At 43.9% G+C, this 25,302-nt stretch overlaps 3 protein-coding genes across 3 annotated transcripts in view; all 3 read left to right on the top strand.

Annotated features, from left to right (window-relative positions):
* The window catches only part of LOC118779043 (E3 ubiquitin-protein ligase Itchy-like), a 29,585-nt gene extending 16,960 nt beyond the window's left edge, over window positions 1-12,625 (top strand). The window contains exons 9-24 of the mRNA XM_036530900.1: window positions 337-432; window positions 801-975; window positions 2,419-2,488; window positions 3,152-3,236; window positions 3,651-3,779; window positions 4,546-4,618; window positions 5,182-5,253; window positions 5,497-5,585; window positions 6,090-6,249; window positions 6,382-6,515; window positions 6,679-6,819; window positions 7,198-7,318; window positions 7,659-7,763; window positions 9,008-9,104; window positions 9,223-9,295; window positions 9,588-12,625. Coding sequence (XP_036386793.1) covers window positions 337-432; window positions 801-975; window positions 2,419-2,488; window positions 3,152-3,236; window positions 3,651-3,779; window positions 4,546-4,618; window positions 5,182-5,253; window positions 5,497-5,585; window positions 6,090-6,249; window positions 6,382-6,515; window positions 6,679-6,819; window positions 7,198-7,318; window positions 7,659-7,763; window positions 9,008-9,104; window positions 9,223-9,295; window positions 9,588-9,687 — 1,720 coding nt within the window. The 3' untranslated portion in view covers window positions 9,688-12,625. The remainder of the gene's footprint in view (window positions 1-336; window positions 433-800; window positions 976-2,418; window positions 2,489-3,151; window positions 3,237-3,650; window positions 3,780-4,545; window positions 4,619-5,181; window positions 5,254-5,496; window positions 5,586-6,089; window positions 6,250-6,381; window positions 6,516-6,678; window positions 6,820-7,197; window positions 7,319-7,658; window positions 7,764-9,007; window positions 9,105-9,222; window positions 9,296-9,587) is intronic.
* A 2,157-nt stretch (window positions 12,626-14,782) lies between these two features.
* pxmp4 (peroxisomal membrane protein 4) lies at window positions 14,783-17,552 on the top strand. Its single transcript, XM_036532081.1, has 4 exons — window positions 14,783-14,932; window positions 15,766-15,828; window positions 16,004-16,202; window positions 16,347-17,552. Exons 1-4 carry the CDS (start codon window positions 14,820-14,822, stop codon window positions 16,611-16,613), a joined length of 642 nt encoding a protein of 213 aa, XP_036387974.1. The 5' UTR covers window positions 14,783-14,819; the 3' UTR covers window positions 16,614-17,552.
* A 1,052-nt stretch (window positions 17,553-18,604) lies between these two features.
* Window positions 18,605-25,074, top strand: LOC118779660 (transcription factor E2F1-like). Its single transcript, XM_036531840.1, has 7 exons — window positions 18,605-19,871; window positions 20,421-20,532; window positions 21,297-21,513; window positions 22,090-22,242; window positions 23,210-23,324; window positions 23,749-23,965; window positions 24,482-25,074. Exons 1-7 carry the CDS (start codon window positions 19,629-19,631, stop codon window positions 24,718-24,720), a joined length of 1,296 nt encoding a protein of 431 aa, XP_036387733.1. The 5' UTR covers window positions 18,605-19,628; the 3' UTR covers window positions 24,721-25,074.
* The last annotated feature ends 228 nt before the right edge of the window (window positions 25,075-25,302 follow it).

The following is a 25,302-nucleotide window of genomic DNA, read 5'->3' as shown; positions in this document are numbered from 1 at the left end:
GCAGTTTTCCTTCAGCAGTATAAAATGGTTTCTGCACAGTCATTTTGGAGCAGACTTATTTTACAGTTTCTCACTTTATCTGTTCATTTCTGTTAAATGTCTGTCATTGTCCATTATTAAATATGATTTCTAGAAGTATTTAATAGTTTTTTTTTTTAGTTGTGATTACAATATTGGTTGCACAAAACAACATCCATACAAATGAAGTTCCGTGGAAGAGCAGTGTGTATGTATAATTTGATTTGGAATGTGAATGTTAGCACATTTTAAATTGCTTGCAGGGATTACGCTTGCTGATTGGTTCATCAGTCTTTGTTTTTCCTTGGCTGTTTGAAGGTGGGAGCAGAGAGTGGACCAGAACGGCCGGTTGTATTTTGTGGATCACATTGAAAAGAGGACGACGTGGGATAGGCCAGAGCCTCTGCCTGCAGGGTAACACCTCTAATCCACTCCTCTTCCCTGATCCTACTCTAATTACACCCCGCCTCGGTTTTGGATTACTAACACCTGTCTTTCCCATAGAGTCAATTTCAGTCAGCTTGCGAAAATCGGCATTTCAGAGATTTCAGAGTTTTTCTAATAAATATACTTGATGTGAAGAGGAGGGTCTGTTACTCCCTAAGTGTTCCGTAAGAAGGAGGCTATCTATGGTATGAAGTACTGTGCTGTTATGTAATGCAACCGCACATGGAGCACCCGGGTTGCAGTCACAGGTACTTGAGGAATGCGGAAGGGTTTTCGTCTTCGGAGGGTCGCCCGAGGCTGAGTCCTGTGTCGGCTCTCTGCTACCTGTCCTGCAGGTGGGAGCGACGGGTCGACCCGATGGGCAGGGTCTACTACGTGGATCACATCACCAGGAGCACCACGTGGCAGCGGCCCACGATGGAGTCGGTGCGGAACTACGAGGAGTGGCAGCTCCAGCGCAGCCAGCTGCAGGGAGCCATGCAGCAGTTCAACCAGAGGTTCATCTACGGGGTAGGTGACCGCTCCGGTACAGGTGTTCATATAGGGGGTAGGTGACCGCTCCAGTACAGGTGTTCATATATGGGGGTAGGTGACCGTTCCAGTACAGGTGTTCATATATGGGGGTAAGTGACCGTTCCAATACAGGTGTTCATCTACGGGGTAGGTGACCGCTCCAGTACAGGTGTTCATATAGGGGGTAGGTGACCGTTCCAGTACAGGTGTTCATCTAGGGGGTAGGTGACCGCTCCAGTACAATTGTTCATATAGGGGGTAGGTGACCGCTCCAGTACAGGTGTTCATATAGGGGGTAGGTGACCGTTCCAGTACAGGTGTTCATATATGGGGGTAGGTGACCGCTCCAATACAGGTGTTCATATAGGGGGGTAGGTGACCGCTCCAGTACAGGTGTTCATATAGGGGGTAGGTGACCGCTCCAATACAGGTGTTCATATAGGGGGTAGGTGACCGTTCCAGTACAGGTGTTCATCTACGGGGTAGGTGACCGTTCCAGTACAATTGTTCATATAGGGGGTAGGTGACCGCTCCAGTACAGGTGTTCATATAGGGGGTAGGTGACCGTTCCAGTACAGGTGTTCATATATGGGGGTAGGTGACCGCTCCAATACAGGTGTTCATATATGGGGTAGGTGACCGCTCCAGTACAGGTGTTCATATAGGGGGTAGGTGACTGTCCCAGTACAGGTGTTCATTTACAGGGTAGGTGACCGCTCCAATACAGGTGTTCATATATGGGGTAGGTGACCGCTCCAGTACAGGTGTTCATATAGGGGGTAGGTGACTGTCCCAGTACAGGTGTTCATTTACAGGGTAGGTGACCATTCCAGTACAGGTGTTCATCTATGGGGTAGGTGACCGTTCCAGTACAATTGTTCATATAGGGGGTAGGTGACCGCTCCAGTACAGGTGTTCATATAGGGGGTAGGTGACCGCTCCAATACAGGTGTTCATATAGGGGGTAGGTGACCGTTCCAGTACAGGTGTTCATCTACGGGGTAGGTGACCGTTCCAGTACAATTGTTCATATAGGGGGTAGGTGACCGCTCCAGTACAGGTGTTCATATAGGGGGTAGGTGACCATTCCAGTACAGGTGTTCATATATGGGGTAGGTGACTGTCCCAATACAGGTGTTCATTTACAGGGTAGGTGACCATTCCAATACAGGTGTGCAATTATGGGGTAGGTGACCATTCTGATAAAGGTGTTCATATGTGGGGTAGGTGACCAAAGCTTTTGACCAAAGCTTCATATTTGTTCATATTTGGGGTCAGTGTTTGTTCAACCAAAGGTGCATTTGCAGGTTAGGTCACTGTTCACACAGAGATTTATTTTTGGGGTAGGAGACCATACTCAGGATGTTCATGTTTCAGGGATGGTTTCCAGCACTTACCTGTCCTGCCTATAATGATGTATGTTTCTGTCTCTGATCTAAGCTTCAAGATCAAGTTTCCGCTACACAGAATAAAGAATTTGATCCGCTGGGCCCTCTGCCACATGGATGGGGTAAGACCTCACACTTCCAACAGTCAAGAGCATTATAATAGGAGCACGTAACTTCTTTAGTATTATTCTTTAGTATTACCTTTTCAAATTATATGTGGGCCCATGAGTGGCTCAGTCACCAGGCCCAGGTTTGAAACCTTATTGTCTGCTGATAATGACAGGGAGCTCACAGTGGCAGGGCAAATTGGCTTCACCCTGTCAGGGATAGGGTATGTTTGCCAGGTCCCCGGCTCACCTGTGATTCATCAGGTGCCTGTGAGTTGCTTGTTGCTCGGATGATGTCAGTGGTGCCTGCTTCACTGTAGTGTAGACTTTGTGGAGGGTCGCATTCGCCTCAGTACTCCTGCACAAATGCAGAAGGTTAATCCCTGTCAGATGAGCCTAACGTACAATTGGCCATCCCAAAAGGTTGCATAAAAGGGGAAAAGCATTAAGAAAATAATGAAAGAAATTGAACATGTATGTAGCTGTTTTTTTTTTTTTTTTTTTTTACAAAGCAGCTTGAATACTGCTTGTTATCTTAAAGCTACAGTCAAAGCTTTCCTTCTGAGCCTACAGTCAGGGGTCAGTAATGGGGAAGGAGATCTTTTGAGGAATACATAGAGGAGTCAGTTTTGCATTGTTCTGAATCCTGATATCTGTATCTGATTTGTTTTAATAAAGAGAAAAGAACGGACACCAACGGTAGGGTGTACTTTGTGCACCACCCGACACGGACGACCCAGTGGGAGGACCCTCGCACTCAAGGGTGAGTATGTCATCAAAAGGAGACAAGCGCTCGGTGTTACATCACTCGAAAGGGACCACTGCATGTTGTAGCCACTGTTTCCATTTTTACCAAGTGTGATCAGATGGCCAATTTCACATGGGATGACATGAATCTGATGTATTTTCAGGGTGGTGTTTCCCCCACTCTAAACCCTAACCTTGGGCTATTCCTGGCCATGCAACTTTTACCTACAGCTGAGCTCTTAGTTAGATTTGATTGAGATCTTACTTCATGAGTGCCTGAGAGTTGCCGTATCCCAACAGATATCTGACTAAAATTGCGAAAGAAATGTGTATATTGATATGTCTTTGTGCTTGAGGAAAGGCATCCTCAAGTCAAAGTCAATAATAGAGATTGCTAAATGAGAAATGCTCTTGGTTCTCTATCTCATAGTCTTCTGAATGAGAAGCCACTGCCTGAAGGCTGGGAGATGAGGTTCACAGTGGATGGAATTCCCTACTTTGTGGATCATAACAGGAGAACCACGACGTACATCGACCCGCGAACCGGCAAATCTTCCCTGTGAGTCTTACGCTCCGTCTCCCGCTAATGTGGGACCGAATTGCACCCAGGTGTCAGCCATTACATTTTAACAGTCACTAACTGATTTGGATCTTAAGTTTAACATTACCTCTATCTTTGCAGAGTTACCATGTAAATATTTAATGCCAGCTCTGTTCTACCATCTGTAGATAAGTCTAGCCTCCCACTTCCTGCTAAAGTATGTAAATGTTATTCAGGAGAATACAAATGTGTCCTCGGTGGAAATGCATCTGGTGTTACAGGAATAACCTGTTTTTGTTGATTTGCATCTACCCCTCTGCCCCATTGCAAAATTTCTGTCAGCTCATATATGCTTCTCAAGAGCGTGAACATGTCAGTTGATGTTTACTGTACTTTTTGAATACCAGGGCACACAGGGACATTTACAATGTTTTACAGTACATACACATACATATTTCCGTTAGAATCTCTGTGTATTCACCTTGAGTAGAAGTACATATATAGCCAGAATTTAACTTTTCTAGGGAGCAAAAAATAAAGCAACAAGCATTAAAGATTTAGAATGATTGGGTGTGAGAAATACCAGCATACAGAAGGATTTGTAAAGGATGCTGAAATATGAGTCATAACCTCTCTGTGACTTCTATAAAACTCAGTATAATGGCTCTGATTGCCACCGTTTTCCTCTGTCACCCGCCTGAAGTGACAGCTAAAACAAGTACAGGATATCGGTCAGTGCTTTCTCAGTTGTGACTCACTCTTTTTTTTTTAACCTCACTTTAAGTGAAAATGGGCCCCAGATCACCTACGTCCGAGACTTCAAGGCCAAAGTACAGTACTTCAGGTTCTGGTGTCAGGTAAGTGTCGGCTTCTGAAATGGATGACCACGGGAATTTCCCTAGAGGCCCACTACCTGTGCTTACATTACAGTCAGTCCCTCTGCTGGCTCATCTAGCCTCTGGTGTTACAGAAAGGTTCCTCCGCTATAGTGCACAGTCCTGACACAGTTCGTTCTCATGTGTCATGAGAGGGGGGAAAATAAACTTGGTGTTTTTTACATATTTTTAGTGGCTTAATGTGTTTTTCCTGTAGCTTTTCGGCCAAAAGCTATTGATTTAGTGCCTGCGGAAATCAATACTCTGCTTTGGTTAGAATGTTACAGTGGTAATCGTTCAACAAAAATATAGGTTTTCTGTCAGGGCGGATTAGCCAAAAGTGGGCTCAAGGCTAAGGAAAAGCAGACCTTGTGCAGAACGCAGTGTCAATTTGCTCCTTAAGCTGATGGCGCTGCGCTAACAAGCACAAAAGAGTGAAGTATTGTGGCGTGAGTCAGGAGGCACAGTCATGTGTAAGGAATCCCAAACGTTGGGTTGCAGTGCTTCAGACGGGCCCTTCTGTGCTCTTCCTCTGTGTTTTACAGCAACTGTCCATGCCACAGCACATAAAGATCACAGTCAGTCGCAAAACCCTGTTCGAAGACTCTTTCCAGCAGGTGAGTGAACGCTGGCGAAGGGCATGCATTTTGAAACTGTACGGAAGATCTGTAAACGGTGCATTTTAGAATGCAGCTGCTTGTCTTTTTGAAAGTTTTCAGTTTGTGTAATTCTGACCTTGAAATATGACGAAAGAATGAAACTCTCCAGCTGGAGTTTTCATTTGTATTTTTGCCTCAGAGGGTTTTTGTGATTAATGTAAGATTTCAGCACATGGTTTCTGTTCTCAATGACAACTTTAGATAATGAGCTTCAGTCCGCAAGACCTGCGACGGCGGCTTTGGATCATCTTTCCAGGAGAGGAAGGCTTGGACTACGGAGGCGTGGCTAGGCAAGTGGTGCTGCTTTTACTCTCCACAGAGCTCTGGCGTGATGCTGACGACACCTTCAGTCAGATTCAGGCCCCTGTGCTGAGCTCGTTCTCTATACCACTTTGGAAGAAGCAGCCATTGGTTAAGGCTGAGGGCTGGGGTGGCAGTGTAGCAGAGTGGTAAGGAGCAGGACTCGTAACCTGAAAGGTTGTCGGTTTGACTCCCTGCCGGGGCACTGCTGCTGTACCCTTGGGCAAGGAACTTAACTCAGAACTGCCTCAGTAAATATCCAGCTGTACAAGTGCGTAACATGTAAAAATTGTAACCTGTGTGAATCGCTCTGGATAAGACAGTCTGCTGAATGCCAGTAATGTAATGTCAAGAATGAATAATCCACCACTCATTAAACTCATCACGTGGTTCCATTTCCAGTGTGTATGAGAGTAGGAGTATTAGATAGGTTATGTCTGAGACAGGTTTTTGGGTGGTGGTGAATATTACATGTGTGCATATGCACTCCGCAGGGAGTGGTTCTTCCTGCTCTCCCATGAGGTGCTGAACCCCATGTACTGCCTTTTTGAATATGCGGGGAAGGACAACTACTGTCTGCAGATCAACCCAGCCTCCTACATCAACCCCGACCACCTCAAGTACTTCAAGTTCATCGGCCGCTTCATTGCAATGGTGAGCCTTCTGTGACCGCTAAGAAACCGAGGCTGGGTGTTCCAGAACATTCTGTGCGAAATCGAAATCGACAGACCTGCTGGTCAGGTGATTCAAAGGGATCGTGACACTGTCTGTTCTGTCCGTTTCCAGGCGTTGTTCCATGGGAAGTTCATCGACACGGGGTTCTCGTTGCCTTTCTACAAACGCATCCTGAATAAGCCTTTGGCATTGAAAGATCTGGAATCCATCGACCCGGAATTCTACAACTCCCTCATCTGGATCAAGTGAGTACTCTTTTAATCAGCTGAAATTTTGTTCAGTGTAAATGCTTAAGCCGACAAATATTTCCAATCATGTGCACTTTATGCATGAGAGAATCCTTACAGTGGACGCTCTCACAGCAATGATTTTAGAAGTGGTTCCTCTTTAATGATGTTACTTTTTTAGGGAGAATAACATAGAGGAATGCGGTCTGGAGATGTACTTCTCTGTGGATAAAGAAATCCTGGGTGAAGTCACGACTCACGAGCTCAAACCAGATGGAAGCAATATCGTGGTTACGGAGGAAAATAAAGAGGAATATATCAGGTGGGCAATTACTCTGACAGGCGTTGCTTTTCATCGCAGTAGCAATTTTCGGAATAAAGGACTAGCCAAAATCGATTATGTCAGAGATTTTTTTTCCATTGTGTTTCACCTCTGCTCTGCTCTGTGCTTCAAATATCTTTTTTTCTTATGGATTTTTATATGAAAATTAGTGAATTTTGTTTGAGAAAAATGAGAAATGCATATTTTTTACATAAACTTGTCAAAGAAACAAGCAGTTGTTTACATAAAATTTTTAAGAGAAAAAAAAGACCCTTTCTGACAGGTGATGGAGACAGAGGGGTTTTGAGCTGCTGAAATGCTTTTTAACAGTGAGAGGTCCCTTTGTGTAACCCTGCTCTCCTGTGGTCTGTTATGCAGGCTCGTAGCTGAGTGGAGGCTCTCCAGGGGAGTTGAGGAACAGACTCAGGCTTTCTTTGAGGGCTTCAATGAAGTGCTTCCACAGCAATACTTGCAGTACTTTGACGCAAAAGAACTGGAGGTGAGACCACGATTCTTTTCTTCCCCTTTGTGATACTCCTAGAGGAACTGGAGCTGTGCCTTTTGTTTACGCCCGCATTTGCACAGGAGGTGCAGAAGCATATTCCCACTTGTTATTCTTGTCCCTGCATGGTGATTGAGTGGATGACTATATTTCAAACCCTCTGACAGGTGGTGCTTATGTGCAGTAGGAGAACACCTTAAGAAGAGATATGCTTTGCATTCTAGTCGTAAGGTTTGGAGGTGGCTGTGATGTGAGAGAGCAGAGGTTATGAGAGTCTGTGTGAGAAAGCCCATTACAGTGCAGCAGCGGATGAGTAGCACGGTGTACCGTTCCGTAGGTGATGCTGTGCGGGATGCAGGAGATAGACCTGGCAGACTGGCAGAGGAACACCATCTACCGGCACTACGCTCGCAGCAGCAAGCCGGTCCTCTGGTTCTGGCAGGTCGGTACCGAGCTGCATTTCGTACTAACAAAATCTACAACTCTAAGGGCCTTTTCACACCTAGTTTGAGTGTTTGGCGCAAATACATGTTAACCTAGTTTGGACCTACGTGATGAACCTTTGATGGTAACTTAATTGTAATAGGACACAAATTATGGCAATTAAACCAAGATCACAAGGGAGGGGTGGTCTAAGACCGCTGGGAATTTCATGCAGTTTCGGTCCATGAAAGCAAACGCATTCGGATTTAATTAGATACGAACCGACCAAAAAGAGGTTTCCTAACTGTGGGTATGATGCCTTCACTCCTGCTGCCCCATGCCTGTCAGATGTGGCTCTTCAGTTTGCCTTATAATGCACTGTGTCTTACACAGACAGACACAGCACGCTGTGTGTTGTTTTCTATTTTCTGTTAATTTGCTATACTATCAAATGAGCCAGAGCATGGGGTGTGCTGTGAGTGCGGTCTCCAGACTACCTGCTTCATCCTCCAGAGAACCTCCTCTGCGGGTGCGTGGCAAGCAGGACCAAAGTGCTGAAACCACCAGAGTCTGTGACGGTAGATCCTACCCGTCACACTGAACAAAAGGACCTCCATTAGTGAGCTGGAGTCATTTGAGCTTGATTGAATCTTCCTAATCTGAAATGTCAAAGTCAAACTTGGCTGAAAAAAGCAGCAGTTTTTGAATCAGTTTCAGGTGTGCCTAGAGTGAAAGAGCTCTAATGCCGAGCATTAGCCTAATGCTTACTGTTCGGTTACTGCCGTGACCGTTCATCATCGGACCTCCTCATCTCCTTAAGCACTTAAATGGCAGCTGTAAAGCAACACACAGCAGCAGGGAATGCAAAATGCGTAATCTCCTTCATTAACTAGTCTCACATGACACGCTCTTTTTACATGCTTTTCCCCCAACAGCAGCTCAGAGACCTTTCCCTGCCCCGTGTGTAAACCTTTCCTCCAACAGTAACACTGTTTGTTAATACTGCCTGATGTTATTTTCAGTTTAGCATCATTTCAGGGAGTACCAAACCAGCTCAGAAACGTTCCCCCACCCTATGTGTAAACATTCTCTCCGAAAGTAATGCTGTTCATTAACACTGATTGTTGTTTCGTTTTAGCGTTGTTTCAGAGAGCAGCAAACGAAAAGCACTGTCCATAGACGGTACTAAAAAAAAAGCGACATTCATTTATCAGTTTTTCTGTTTTAATCGTATTTGCTAATGGGTTCGCTGTGGCTCTGCAGCTCATTAAGGAAATGGACAATGAGAAGAGGATGCGGCTGCTGCAGTTCGTGACGGGCACCTGCCGCCTGCCCGTCGGGGGCTTCGCTGACCTGATGGGTAAGAGCTGGAGGGAGCTGTTCCTTCCGTAACCCGACACCCCGGACAGTGCAACGAATCAGCAGCACCGGTCTGCAGAGCTTCTCTCTCTGATTGGCTCGTTTTTTTTCCCCTGCAGGGAGCAACGGGCCTCAGAAGTTTTGCATTGAGAAAGTGGGTAAGGAGAACTGGCTGCCCAGAAGTCACACCTGGTAAGTTGCGCTGAATAAAATTATTGTACACCTTCCGGTGCCATGAGTTCAAACTATTAAAGTCCTTTTGTGTCAGAGTGCATACGATTTATCACTTGTCATTGAGCAGGGGTTCAGCAGAGTCCTGCTGTTGGGGGGATTTATTTGTTTCTGGGTTTCTGGCAGGAATTATCGGCAGTTGGCAGTGATTTTTTTTTTTTTTTTGGGCCAGTCTTTGTTTTGACATTTCCCTTTTACCTGTACATATTTTCACTCCAAATTGTTCCTTTTCTCCCCCATTGCTCGACACCAGCTTCAATCGATTGGATCTGCCGCCCTACCGAAGCTACGAGCAGCTGAAAGAGAAACTGATGTTTGCCATTGAGGAAACCGAAGGCTTTGGACAGGAGTGATGGGGAGCGGCCGCGCCCCCTCCTTTTCGTCCCCCGCAGCGGCTGTTTGTTCTTGGTTTGACCTTTTCTGTGTGTTCTCCACGTTGCGCTGACAGGGGCTTGTACACGCGGGCTGCTTGCAGACAGCTGTTGTCTGCAGCTGCGAGAGGTGAAACCTGGTCTCCTTGGTGATCAGGCCCACTCCCAAGACCAGGAGGCGCTTTCGCCGACCTGCCACTCCCCTGCCTGGTCTGCTACCATGGAAACCCGTCGGGATGGGGAGGATGGCAGACCTCCGCCTCCCACCTGTTCTGCTCCTCACCTGGCAGAGCTCCGGTACGCGGCAGACACCTGAGGGCTTTCGCCGAAGGCCCGTTACCTTACGTGCACACTGCAGAATCACTTCTGATCTTGACGTCGTGCATGATGTTAACCTGTGATCCCAAGAGCCTGAGAGGAGCACACCGTAATCTCCCAGTTCCCATCAGAGTGACCGCGCACAGACTGTACGATAATTACGAAGGTTGTCTTCTAGGCAAACGTGAATCAGAGGTGGTTTTGTGAGTAAACCATATATTGTTTTTACGACTAATTTAAAGTGGACTTTTTTTTTCCTCCTGGATCATCTGCAGCGTTTACCTCTTGCTGTTCTGTTTGAATCAGTGCCTAAACTTTTTCATTTCTAATAAGGATACAAAATATGTTCCACCTCTGTGTTTAAACACCGCTAATGTGTCTGTCTGTTTTTCATTGAATGTTTAAAGACAGATGTGACTATATTTTCATAGCCAGGTTTTATTCCTTCACTGTACTTCTCCAATTTGTCAGAGTTTTGGTCCCAACTCACTAACTAAATTGCAAGCAGCCTAATTAGTTCTGACCAAATTTTAACAGTGGAGCTGTTACTGAAGCAGCCACGATTACAGTTAACTGTTTAAACTGCAACCCTTTACTGTAACATCCTTTTATGTAGAAAAAGCACTTTAAAAGATAAAATCACCTGCTGTAAAGGAAGCCCCTTATGGGGATGCACACGCTCAGACAGCAAGTGTTAGGATGAAAGGCTGTTCTGCTCATAGTAAGATAACAGCAGGTTGTAAATGTGAGAGAATTAACCAGTGAAAATGGACAGGTTGGGTACTACAGTATAAATTCTGCCCACTAGTGAATTCTAACTTAAAACATTTAGTCCAATAGGTTTTAATGAACACGCCAAGCACACCTGCATACATCAGAATGAGTCTAATTTAAGTGTGTTTGTACTTCAACATTTTTATATTCATTTTAACACAGTTTGTTATAGGGATCTTGTAGCTTACCTTACATGATATTTAGCAGTGCAGGTAAACCTGCACCCTTGAGGTTTGTCCTAATTCAAGTTTTAGTCACAATTTAATACGTCTGTTAAGATGTAACATAAAACAAAAACAGCCAAACACGTTTTGCCCTATATTTTTTAGAACACGTTTGAAATAAACAGGTGCAAGAACAGTGACCCTAGTTTTATAGGGCCTGGTTGTGTTATTGCTGTGGTGTGTTTCCATGTTTGTCAAATACGAGTTTAGAATAGTGTATCTGGGCACTGCGGTATCTGCTCCGGGTAATGTTTCTTTTAACTGCTGTATTAAGAAAATAGCGGGAAGGTAAGAATTGAAAGTTGTTTGCAGAATCCCACATGCTCAGAACTGCCTGTTTGTGAAGTGAAATAACATGAGACATGATTTTAGTGAAAGGTGCCACAGTGGACTGCATCCCACCAAATGCAACGCTAGTAGATTTGGAGTCTGACAAGGCAATACTGTGAAAAAGCCTCTTTAGAGAGCCACTCATCCTGTAGGCCATGCATGTGTAAAATTTGGTCCTACCAGTAGACTTGTTACCTTTTCACATAGATTTGTTTGGCTTCCAATCTCTTGTATTCTCAGGCTTGTGTTCACTGGGGTCAGTCGTGTTATTTATTTTTTTTTTGTACTATTGGGAGTATCAGAAGCAAAATGTCCAGTTAATAGCTTATAACCTGTATAACTTGTACCCTCAGATAGCAAAGCCAAATCAACCAATGACTGTCAGGGAGAGAGGGGCAAATGGATTGTGTATGTGCTTGCCTGTGTGCATGCATGCGTGCACATTCTCACACATTTAATTCAGTAAACTAATGTGACTTGTGTGCCTCAGGCACAAAAAGCCTCCATCTAACCGTTGAAAGACATGACTTTTTTCTTGACAGTGATTTGTTGAGGCTGTTAAATTATTTTAACTGATTTGGTACATCTCAATGTAGGAATACAAACACGAACACATTTTCACATTATAAAACAGAACGACCTGAATGGTGTGCGGGCGTGCACGCACACCTGCAGGTGTGTACGTGTGGGTCTTTAAAACACTGGATTTGATAAAATATTCCCTCTTAAATTGTGTCTAATCTGAGTGAATGCCTGCTGGAGTTTTGAAAACCTGATGGTGATTAAATCCAGGCCCTGAAGAAATATATAATCGTATTAGTGGACACCAGCATTCATTTGTCATTTCATCTCTCCACAGCGATCCTTTATCTCTGGGCCGTGTCCTGCAAACTGCAATGGTTTCAGCTTTAGTTTTCCGTGTGGATTGATGCTGTGTCCTGCTCAGTCCTTACGTGCTACCAGGGCACATAATTGGTAGTATGTTTGTAGGCACACATTTGTCTTACCAGATAAGATACACTGTGTTATAATTTCCAAAAATTGCATTACCTCACTGTCCAATGATCATCTTAACAGAATTTGTTCTGCCACCTTTGTCCAAATAGGAAAGCACCTTGTAAGAAATGCAGGTGCACAGAAGAACCTTGTTGGCATATTTTATGAAATCCCAGGGAAATACATTATACATTAAATTATTTTGTTGCATCACAGATTATTCTCTTTGAGGCCACATGTTATTTGAAACTTAACACTAACTTCCCCTCTGTATATTAAATGAGTGCTGTAAATCATGTTAATAAGGAATTTGCTGTAATTCTTTTTTTTTTGTAACGTATCTAATCTTTTAGTAAATGAGGGTTAATGGTTTAAATGCTATTTAATTTTTTTTCTTTCTCTGTTTTATCTGTACAGAAAGAGAATTGGTGTAAAATGTTAATCCGTTTAGAGATTTAAGAAATAAAATATGAAGGTTACATTAATGTTCTCTCTGTTTTTATCTGAGTAAGTTCCGATTTGATTAGTCATCCACATGTCAGAGACTAGAATCATCAGGGATATCAAAGGTTCACAAAAAATGGGCTAGAGGAAAAAGCAGACCTCCAAAAATCAGTATAAGTGCCACCACTTTAGAATTCTTCACCAATGAATGCAGCTGTGAAACCTGATTTTGGGGGCAACCCAAAGTTTTAGGGAGGAGCTGACTGTCAACACTGACAAAAGATGCAGCTCAAGCTCATCCCCCCCCCACCTGTTCAATAGTGAGTCTGTCTGCATCTGCCCCCCAAAAAAACTCAGTCCATGACCACTGATACCTGGGTGCACAAAATTTGTCTACCTATAGGACGGCCTAGTTTTGTGGTTGTCTAGGCTCTCTGTCTGCCCCATTAAAAGCCCAGGGATATAAGTTTGGATATATAAAGGGCCAACAGTGCAGCACAGTGGAAGAAGGCTCATAACCGAAAGGCTGCTGGTTCAATTCCTCACTGCGGCACTACTGATGCTGTTCCCTTGGGCAAGGTACTTAACTTAGAGTTGCCTCAGTAAATATCTCGCTCTATAAATGGATAACATGCAAAAATTGTAACCCATGTAAGTTGCTCTGGATAAGAGCATCTGCTAAGTGACAATAAAAGTGTGAACCTGGCTGTAGCATTCATTCATTCCCTTTGGATAAGGAGGGACAACGCCATCCCAGAGCAGCAGTTTGCACACCATCTGAGGAATGTAGAGGCACTCATTGATTAAGACCTTTCTGTGTTTCGGTCACTTGAGGCCTTGTGTATTCAAACTCTGTGCTTATAGTCTACCCCTTTCGTGAGGCCCAGTTATTGAAAGAGGATTTCAGAGGTCATCTGTTGCATTCTGGTCATGTGATTCTGGGGTCAGAAACCTAATTCCCAATATGCCCTGAGACTCACAAGGAGATCCAGTAATCCTGATTAACTTCACAATCCCGTTTTCCTGTTTTCCCACTCTCCACGTCACCCCTTTATTGCCTATAGTGATTTTGTTCTACTGCTAGTTTGATCAAAACCAGTCCCTTCAATTTACAGTGTTGTCAATCTCTCTTAATTATGAATTTAGAAGATACGATTCCACAAAAATCTTACCTTTTTCCTATACCATTTCAGCCAGCAGCACCTTGATCATTGATGAAACATCATTAACTGGTTACCATAGATCTCACAGATTTGCAAGTATTTGTCTTAGATAGATCACACAAAATTAACAACTCTGGGAGGAGTTTAAAAAAAAAAAACTTATCCTATATATGTGGAGTTTGGACAGAATATAGTCCAGAGGCATTTCTTGTCAAAGTGCTGCAGTTCCCGAAATTCTTAAGTTTACTAATCTGCAGTGTTTCTGTCCAGATTTTGATCGCGATTCACCAAACTAAAAAGGCTAGTGGATAAATAGCACTACAGTCCTTATTGTAAAAGCTTTTGTTAAGCAGCTTTTTAAAAACAAACGTCCCAAGTCTTAACATTCTTCATTTGGTTGCAAACTAAAGGGACGTGTGGATATACTATCGTAAAAAAAACATAAATATCGTTGTTAATTTTTACCTTTCACCTTCTTCTGTTTAAAGCATCTTCAGGTTTCCCGGGAAAGAATTTGTGCATAGGCAACTACAACCAGCAGAGGACGTACGAAGGCTACTGGACATCCAAACCATGCAATTTACTGCTAGATTTTAGTAACTGTTGGATTTCGGTTATAAAATGAAATAGTCTTCTAAATTGCACGACCATATTAAGTTTCGCTGGTGTTCGTTGGTGTTTACCGTTTTGTAGAATTAACAGAACCCCCCAAATTTAAAGCAACTTTGCTGGCACACGTTCAGATGATTGTACTAGGAACCATATATTGTAAGGAAATTGTTCGAAACGATGGGAGATGTAAGATGAACCATCTTTATTCAAGTTGTGTTACATGAAAGGAGACCGCCGTAATTAACCTCCAACAATGGCTGGCTCAGAGCATTTAAAAACTCTTTTGTATACAATTAACAATTTGCTTCAACAAGAGAAGTACAAAGTGGCTCTTGCCGTTGTTAAAGGATTCAGAAATGGAGCCGTGTGAGTGTTGACATTTTGTATTACGTTCGCTATTTTTCGTATTCCACAGAAGGGTGAACTAGTCGCTTTTACAGGTAACTAACATTAGCAGCTAGGTTAGACAATCACAGAGTTGGACTAGGGTCATAGTATACAAACTACTAGCTTGATCCTGCTGACCTGTTATTATTATTATTGTTTTTTTTTATCTTAACACAAATTAGCTAGTAATCCATATAGAATCATGGTCGTTCAGATCAGTGATAGGACGCTGGTCGTACATACACAACAACTATGTTTTGTCACTGAACCCGAACAGTTTATGGTAACGTTACTGGTAATATGAACTAGTCACCATATCTCCAGTGGCATATCGTTAATGCAGAAGCGCGAGTTGCGTTGAATATGACATAACACTGGCAACCCACATTTGTAAAAACGGCTAGCTAGCCTTAATCGGGTATTCAACATAGGGAGAGCTGGAGTTTGTCACGGAGTGTCATGGAGTTCATTGCCTAGCTAGACAACTACATTCGAAAAATCGATGGTTGTTAAATGCTTTACTAATTTCGTTAAAACATACGGTGTAATCTAAACAGACGACATGTGGAGCGATCGTGGTCGCCTATTTGGATGTCAGGTAGCCTATGCCATCCGCCAAAAAACAAGTAATACAAGTATACACTACCCACAGCAAAAGACCACTGATACTTTGTCATTTGTCAAGATTTGTTTGCATGACATTCCAGCATTACAAGGCTGCATAAGGAAACTATTGCCCAGGTAAAATATGATTTAACGATGTGTTTACAACAATCACTGAAGAGTATTTTGATTGTGCCACCTCTCTTTAGATATGGAGCAAAGATAAGAGCGCCCCACGCCCTTGTGATGACGTTTCTGTTTAAAAGTGGGAGGTATGTTTTATTTATTTTTTTTAAACAATGTCTATGCTTGCCAATTTCTAATGCTAACATAAGGAAGAAACATAAATGTTTATCATTATTAAAATGTCATCAAATGCATGTGTGAAGTGACGGCATCAAAAAAAAAGATGATATTGTTTTCTCCTCACCTCCCGCTGTTTCCCAGCCTGAGAGACAAGCTGAAGGCCATCGCTCAGGCAACATACACCCACTCACGCAACCTGGCCTACTTTGTATTCACATACAAGGGGCTGCAGGCTTTGCAGGAAAGGATCCAGGGAAAGAGCCTCCAGTCACATTCCTTCCTTGCTGCTTGCATCGGAGGGTGGCTGGTGTTCGGCGACAACAACCACATCAACAGCCAGGTGAGAGCTCTGGTCACTAAACGATCACCCATTTCAAGACCTAAATCCTGACATATTTGAGAAGTAAATATACTTCCTCCTGCGCCTCAAAATGAATGTACCTGTTTTGAGTAAATCTTTTATACGTTTTCCTTGTCTCTGCAGATCAATATGTACTTGCTGTCTCGAATTCTGTTCGCCTTGTCCCGATTGGCTGTGGAAAAGGGCTACATCCCCCAGCCCAAGAGAGATCCCTTCCCTCTGTTTGCGACTCTGGTGTGGGGCATCGTCCTGTGGCTGTTTGAGTACCACCCCCACACCCTGCAGCCATCACTCCAGTCCTCCATGAACTATCTTTACCACGACAGCAACGTGTGGCACGACATCTCAGACTTTCTCATCTACAATAAGCCAAGGACTGGAGCCAAGTAAAGTAAAGCTATGGATAGTCCCATGCTCCTTATCTTGGAGCAGCTCTTTGGAAATTTAGCATGTGTATTCTAATCACACTAAATGCCGGCAATCATAGTGCTGTGAAGCCTGTTTGAAATGATTTTTTTTTTTGCCGAAAACAGATGGGAGTGCAGCTGAACTTTTCATTAAGAACATTCGTTACTCTTCGACATGCATGACCAGTTGGATACCCCAACATGCCAGATACGGTCTGCATGCAGAGTACCTTGAGCCCTCATAGGAAGTTTTAGCAGTTGGCTCAGAGATGCATTGATTAAACCGTTGCTCAACAAAAGAGAGAGGGTTAGAATCAGTGAGCCTCCAGAGATACGCTGCTGTACTGTCATATCAGCAACAAGGCGTGAATAGCAAGCACATCCTGAAAATACAACTTCTATAGCACTACCCATTTACTGGCACAATAGCAAACTACTGTTTTAATTAATGTGCGTCTATGTGTGAGCAGAACACAAATCCTTTATCATTGTCATTATTTTTATTATTATTCTGTTAAGACTGTGATTTATGTGTTTGGGTGCAGATAAAAACATGATTTGTACTTTTTCTAATTATATGGGTAGTTGTATCACCATCGTTCTTTTTGTCTAATTCTGGAGTTTGAGCAGGAATTGTGTTTGTTTTATGGGTGTTTTATTGTGTACCTCTCCCACCATGTCTTTGATGGCATTAACTTAAAGTCTGGCCAGAGTCATTGTTCAGGAGCATGGAAAAGTAATGTTCTCTTAATTTAATTTTGATGATCAACAGAAAAGCTGCGTCAGAGTGTTTCCTGAGGATGAATCTGAAGCAAAATGTTCAAATATGCCTTAAAAACTAGTGCAATAATCTGACTGAACTGTGTCTTGTACTCTGTGGTACTATGCCCTAGGTACTTATAATTCAGTTTGTGTTGAGCAGCCAGAGCGAATGTATGTACATACCATGTGACAAAATACCAGTCATTCAACTGAAGGGTAACCAAAATACATGAATCTGTTATCGGTCGCTGAAAATAGCATCTCTCCACCTTCTCTGGTGCATTTAATGACAAGCTGTACATTAACTGAACAGTGAGTGTCGCCATGATTGAACTAGACCCATGAAGTACAGGAACTGCAGCAGGTAGACATCACAACACTTTATTTTACCAGATTCAGGGGAGTTTATATAGGGCTTTGCATACATTTATAAAACTAAGGCGAAGTAAGCCCTTGTAATGTAAGTGTCTACATACTTGCTGAACTGCTGAGGGTAACAGAAACCTCTAGGTTTCAGCTGCTCCAGGAACTCAACAGAAGTGGCACCTTAACACAATAAATGAACTAACTAAAAATAAAATAGGATAACATAAAACGTGCTTGTTACCTTATGTATAATTTACAAAGTAACGTGAAAATTATAAATGCATAAACATTAAGTACATTTAGTACATTACGATCAAGTTGTGCTGCAAGCCTGCAAAATTCTAGATTTTGATATTTATTTACGACACAAATGTCTCGAACACAAATGTTCACATCTCGAATGCAAACATACACTTCAACGCAATTTCAAGGTGCCACGTGTTCCTATGGAAATAATCCATATACAATGAATCGATAGCTATTCAGTTGTGTGCGACTAGTTTCGTTGCCTTGTATTTGTAACTCGTACAATGCCTAATACACCACAGTACTCGCAATGACCCTCATTACCCTGTTGCTGTCAAAGAAGAGCAACATGACCTGCTAGGCGCCCGGCAGGGAAACTAGCTTCTCGTTTACTTCATGCACTCACATGTAATCACTACGCAAATTCTTCCGGCATGCCCTGACCAATGACGTATCTACGGCTACGTACGTTATTGGTCCTGCCTGGGTGTCGCACTGATTTGGGAACAGTTCAGTGGTTAGGAAAAAGGGGGAAGCACTGGGACTGAATCGAGCCAATCGGAAACCTGCAATTTCGTCATCCCAGCAGGAGAGTTTAACCAATCCATACGCGGGGATGCGACACGTGCAGCTTTCGCGGCAAAAAAGATTTGGCGCGTAAACTCCAGCTCCTTGTTCCGAACAGCTGGAAAAATGACAATAGCGGAACAACTAGCGAGCTGGCTAACTAGCTAGCCAGCCAACTTGCAGTGGCATTTTTGATCGGACATACGGCTCAGATGAAGAACAGCCTTCTGGAGATTTCTGGAGAAAAATTTGGGATCTGTAAACACAGCTAGCTAGCTATCTGTGTCTTTGGGCATACAAATGCAACTGAGGGGAGCACTAGTCTTTTATGCAGGAGTCAAAGCCATAGGAAATATTAGAACTGTCTCGGCTAACGTTAGCTTTGTTCTTAATTTGGAAAAGTAGCTGAGTACGCGACAAGGACGCTTGCTACGTATTGATGCTGCTGGTTAATTTGATTAGCAAACTAAAGTTAGCTGCCAGAAAGAAGAGAAGAACGAGAAAAGCCATGCAAAAGCAAAATAAAACTGAAAGGGATTGTGGCCGGATAGTTAGCTAGGCCTTTCCCGTGGGTGGGCGGAAGCAACCGGAGCAAGATAGCTAGCTAACAGTTTCTGACAGCATAGTTTGCAAGTAGACTAGCCAAATCTGGTCAATTTCCGTAGCCAACTGCTAGCGGTACATGGCCAGGTAAACTTAGGAAAGACAGCATATTTCTTAATCAGGCAACTGTTGTTAATCATGTTTTCTTAGCAGGCAGTTTGGTTAGCTAAATCTGTCGATGACAAGGTGAACAATAGTAACTAACTGCAGCTGCCTAGGTCATTACTGACTTTGAATATAGCAGACAGATAGATAACGTTATACACTACCTAGCTAGTGTAGAAAACAAAACTGGATTAGCTGTATTTCCTTTTACCGTGACAAGAGCAAGCTATCGGAACGGCCAACATGCTCAGAATCACAAACGTGAAGGAGGGAGGTAGTTATCAAATGAGGCGTTGGATTTTAGCATCACGGTATTAACGACGGCTGAAGTCTGACCAATTTTTGTGCAATGTCAGATACACTGATAAGTGGCCAGACCTCGGAGGATCTTTTGGTCGACTTTGAATCCCTTCTGAGCTCTGGAAGCATAGATCTCAACCAAGATCACCAAATCGTAATTATCTCCACTCCGGGTAATGTGGACATTGTCTCCGCCGCCCATGGCAGCAACGGGGAAATCCTGTTGTTCGCCACGCCGCAAGGCCCTGAACCCGTGGAAGAGCAGCAGAAACCGACTTTGGGGCGTCCACCGGTAATAACCCCCCTTCTCTGTAATCTGAGAGAAGATGTGGCATGGATTGTAGGGTGTGTTTTTCACAGCAGGGCCGTTGTGAACGATTGTGGGGAATTATTCATGTAGTATAGGTAAAGGACCCAGTACATAACGCATGCTGTAACTATTTTTGGAAGCACTGGGTGTGACCCACTAGCTTGCGTGTGCTTATGTAGTATCCGGGATGCATTAATTAATGGCTTAATGATCTTGTGTCTCTACCAGCTAACTTGTACCTCGTCTGGCCAACTATTGAAACTAGGTCATTCAGAACTTCTATTATTGTGACTCCGAGTATGGCTTGTGCTTGTGTTGTACTCTGCCTCACTTGTAAGCCACTTTGGATAAAGGCGTCTGCCAAACGAATAAATGTAATGTAAATGTAACGTAAACACTATTGTTAACACTATTATGAACATGTCTAAATTATATTTTTTTTGGCTTGGAGGGTCAGATCTATTGTGATGCATCTCTTCCTCTGGCTCATACATTAAGGTCTGTTTTTTTTTTTCCCCAACTGTGTGTCAGGTCAAAAGGAAGCTGAACTTGGACAGTGACCACCAGTACGTAAGCAGCTCTTGCCCAGGCCCTGGAGGAGAAACTGGTGGAGAGCCGTCAGTCTCACCAGCACAACCGAGAGGTACCTCTGCCTAGAGAAAAGAGCTGCCCATCATCTTCCCCGACTGTCTTCTGCCGTGGACCGAAAACTCATCTGCTCAAACTGCTGCGCCTCAGTTCAGCTAACCCCGAAGTCTGAACGTTCATACTGTATTCGCAAATACACTTGCTATATCCTCAGACTTCCTCTTGCGCCTACTATCGCACATAACAGAATGTGGTATGTTATATAATGACTCCTATTGTCGGATTGTGACACTTATAAATTAGTGTAATCTCTGTTTAGTCAAACCTTTTTGTATGCACTTTTGTGGGTTAGAGCATCTGCTAAATGAGTAAATGCAAGTCCACCAAAGAAAATCCCAGTCCCCTGTATCTGGGCATATGATTTCTGATGGAAATTATGATTGAGATCATGTCCCTGTGTAAATAATGGAAGTAATTCTTGTGAATGTTTATGTTGGGGTAAGACCACCAGTGTTTTTTTTATATAGAATATATACTTGATATTTTCACACCTCAAGCTGTTCTTTTAAAATAAAGTATACTGTCCATGTGTCCTCTTAATTTGTACAACAACACATTTAAAATAGTTTTTTGCAAAATAAGGAACATTACTCAAAAATGAACCCCAGGGAAATTGTGAGGTTGCACACAGGAGATGTGCACCAAATAATGGTCTTCTGTTTATGCCAAAATCTCATTCTGCATTTCTCATTTTTCTGCCTCATTGTACTCTACCATCACAGCCTTCCGTGTTTCTGATCCCGCTCTCTCGCCTCTCAGTTCTGAAGGCTGTGGAGAAGTCGCGCTATGACACATCACTGAACCTCACCACCAAGCGCTTCCTGGACCTCCTGGGAAGGTCTCCTGATGGGGTGGTGGACCTGAACTGGGCCTCCCAGGTCCTGAAGGTGCAGAAGCGCCGTATTTATGACATCACCAATGTCCTGGAGGGCATCCAGCTCGTCTCGAAGAAGTCCAAGAACCACATCCAATGGCTGTGAGTCTGAGCCGCCGGCCCCGCCCCACAAGTGCCAGTCAGCCCGATTGGCTCCACCCATTCTCGTTTGAACGACAAAAGATCACGCTGTCAGAAATTCATCAAAGAATCGTTTGATGCAAAATCTGACAAAGCCCAACCTGTTTGGATGGAACTGACAAACAGCGTTTCATCTGAATGAAAGCTCCTCATTCGTGGTCCTCTAGGGCTGCAGTGTCTGCTGGTGTTTTCTCTACCCAAGAATTTTAACTTCTTACTTCACAGACTTGTTGTCACTGAAGCAATTTTACACCTCTTCCTAGTTCTTGTTGCTGGTTTTAAGACAGCTGGATTGAGTATTAGTGGTTTCAACAGAGCATAAAGTTCTGCTTTTATATCTTTGTGGTTTGAAGACATTAGGCCGCAGTCCAGCGCTTAAGTGCTGGGTTGACATAATTATTGCTGCCTTAACTGAAGTACCGATTTTTTGGTTTGTTAACTAACCAAGCTTTGTCAGGGAGAACTGGAGAGCCTATTGGCTGAAGCCTTAAAGGAACAGGATTGGGCCTCTCCTCCATCCTGTTTTTTTACCTCCAGGGGCAGCGGTGTGGGCGGAGTTTCTGTGGTGCGCTACCAGAGTCTGCAGAAGGAGGTGCAGGACCTGGAGCAGGCTGAGAGGGAGCTGGACGACCTCATCGCCAAGTGCAACCTGCAGCTACGGCTCCTCACAGAGGACACCCAGAACAAGAAATATCCTTTTGCGTTTGGGGCTGAGACGTATCAGGGGTTTAAGGGTGCTTTCACATAGTCTGACCGCAGAGAAGCTTGCAAAAGAACTTTAAACCTCAAAAACCACTGTCTAGTAAGGTATAATGGTAAGGAGGAGGGCTTGTAACTGAATGGTCCTTGGTTCTTGCTAGGCCACTGCTGTTGTACCCTTGGACAAGGCACTTAGCCCACAATTGTCTTAGTAAATATTCAACCTTATAATGGATAAAATTGTAAATTGCTTCTGGTAAGAGAGCCTGCTAAATGACAATAATAATTTATAATATAGAAGGAAGTCCATGTTCTTTGCGGATACACTTCTACACTATTGTGACCTGACTTCCTTTTGCATTCACACAATGGATATGTGGAAACAGAAGTATCGTGAAAAAAATCACTTTGGGGGTGAGGTTTTACTCAAAACACCATAAAATGTTTAAACGCTAAAAATCCCTGCTAGACTCTGCTGTTATACAGCAGGATGGCTATCCTCAGGTCCAGCAGATAGTTTGCCATATGTGTGTGTGATGTTAAAAGGTGAAGAGCTGCAAGCACCTTTACCGTCTAAGAAAAACAAATGCATATAATCATAATAATAATAACAGCAACGGTAAGTAAGTGAATTAAGTCAGCTTTGAGCACTGAGTACAGTGTATCCCAGGGGTGTCCAAACCTCTCCTGGAGGGCCACTTGTCATGCATGTTTTAGATCTCTCCCTGCTCCAACACAGCTGATTCAAATGATCAATTTGTTACGAACTCCCGAAGCTACTGAATAACAAGCTGAAACATGCAGGACAAGTGGCCCTCCAGGAGAGGTTTGGACACCCCTGGTGTATCCTGTAGATAGAAGTATTACATGCAGCGCACCCTGCAGACGGTCCAGCTCACTAGGCATTTAATCGCTTCTGCACTTGCTTAGCTGTCTGTTGGCCCTTGATGACTCCCACGCTTTCTTACGTGATGTGCGAGGACCTGCAGAGCACAGTGGACCCGCCCGACCAGCTCGTCATGGTGATCCGGGCCCCTCCGCAGACCCAGATGCAGGTGCTGGACCCCTCCGAGGTAAGGGCCGGGACCGGTTCTGCTGGGTTATGAGGTCACAGGTGTATGTCTCTCTCTCTCCTCTCCGGCTAGCAGGTGAATCTGATTCAGGGTGGTGTTATTGGACCAGCATTACAACCAGAACAACGTAGCTTTTTGCCTAGGAATGGACAGTGTGGTTTTACACTTCAGCCGCTTAATCTGCATTGCTTTGGTGAATGTCAGGGTGTATACATAGATGGCAAAGTGCATAGGTCAGCCAGGGTTTTGTGATGTAATGACTAACATTTGAGCTTTGTACATGTATCCAGACTAATACGTTTCAATCAGCTGAGTAGTTTACGCCTTGATGTTTCTGTGTGACACCAGATGATTATAATCCTGCATGCAACAATCCTTTTTTTTTTACCACTGTGGCTTGCTTTATGGTTTGTTTTGTTATCAGGGTTACAAGATCTCTCTGAAAAGCACCCAGGGGCCGATTGAGGTCTTCCTCTGCCCAGAGGACAGCACTGGGACCTGCAGCCCTCTCACCGTCGACAGCCTGTCTAAAGCCGACAGCCAGACGTCACCCCCACGGTCTCCTCCGAGCGCCCTGGAGCAAGGTCAGTGCAGCCCAGACCCAGAAGTGACATCAGCGCTGCCTCCGGACAGTGAAGCCGGTGAGTTTAACTTCCTTGCCACATCATGCTTACAGAGGGCAGGACCTTTGGCTTGCTGTACTGTGAAGGAGTTAGTTTTTGTTTAATTGTTAAAATGTTAAATGTTTAAGGGCCCTTTGTCTTCAGACTGAATCATGCCTACCAATACCAGATCACATTTCATCAGTTACGTCCCAACCTGTTAATTGTTGCTGTCTGCCTGTTGTCATTGTAATTATCTGTGTGCATGCAAAGCAGCCATTGGTTAATTGGCCACACATGCTTAATCAAAGATACATTAAATACAGGTGTATGTGGCTGCTGCCAGAAGCACACCTTTGTAAGCAGCTGGTGACTGTAGTGCTTGTACCCAAGGCTGGGTTTCTTTGCTTTGTATTTTATTTATTTATTTTTTTTTGTAAGCTTGTACCTTCTGTTTTTGTGAGAAGCATCGACCAGCTTCATCACATGCGTCACTCTCACAGCAGCCTTGCAGGAACCCTGCCCTCACCTGTGCCGCGCTCTCTCTCCCTGCAGAGACGCTCTTCGAAAGAGACGCGTTCCCTAACCTGGAAGCCATGCCCCCCTTCGATTTTTCGCTGCTGGCATCTTCGGATTACCTGACGTCCGAGGACCTCTGCTCGCTCCCCATGGACAGCTTCATCAGCCTCTCCCCCCCTCACGAGCACGACTACCACTTCGGGCTGGAGGAGGGCGAGGGCATCAGTGAGCTCTTTGACTGTGAATTTGGAGACCTGGCTCCCCTTGACCTTTAAATTTTTTAATATTTCCTTTCAAGTCAGTGCTGCGCAGATTCGCCGATCGCTAAATCATATGGATGGGTCATATCTCACCAAGCCTTCTACTGTATGTTAGTCTATCCGCGTTCTGTCAAGATCGGTGAATGTGTGCCGTATCTGTGCAGTATTTGTCAGACATTAAGGCCAGAATGTGGCTGTTTGCTCTCAGGAGGAACCATTTCAGCAGCTGTAATGCATGGAAGCGTGGAAGTACCCATGATGAGAAAGTTGGTATTAGCTGCTGTTAAGGAATATTGCAATATCTGTGTAACCTTGCAGTGGTTTTAGCAGTATTGTATATCACTCCCCTCCCTCGCCACAGCCCACTTCTCCCCCTTCACTCTCGTAAATTACAAAATTCTAAGCATAATCTTTAGCTGCTTCATTTTGCGTTGTACTGAATATTTATGGTCTATCATTACTTCTAAAAGAAAAGAGAGAGAAGAGAATTTGCTCTATGCTACGCTGATAGTATAGAATCGTTATACATATGTATCCCAGTGCGAGTGAGTGAATTACATGGGACTGTAATTCTTCCAGAGTTTACCTGGCTTACCA

This window comes from Megalops cyprinoides, chromosome 6 (assembly GCF_013368585.1).
Source record: "Megalops cyprinoides isolate fMegCyp1 chromosome 6, fMegCyp1.pri, whole genome shotgun sequence".
Lineage (NCBI taxonomy): Eukaryota > Metazoa > Chordata > Actinopteri > Elopiformes > Megalopidae > Megalops > Megalops cyprinoides.
This window is presented reverse-complemented; position numbering and strand designations above follow the sequence as displayed.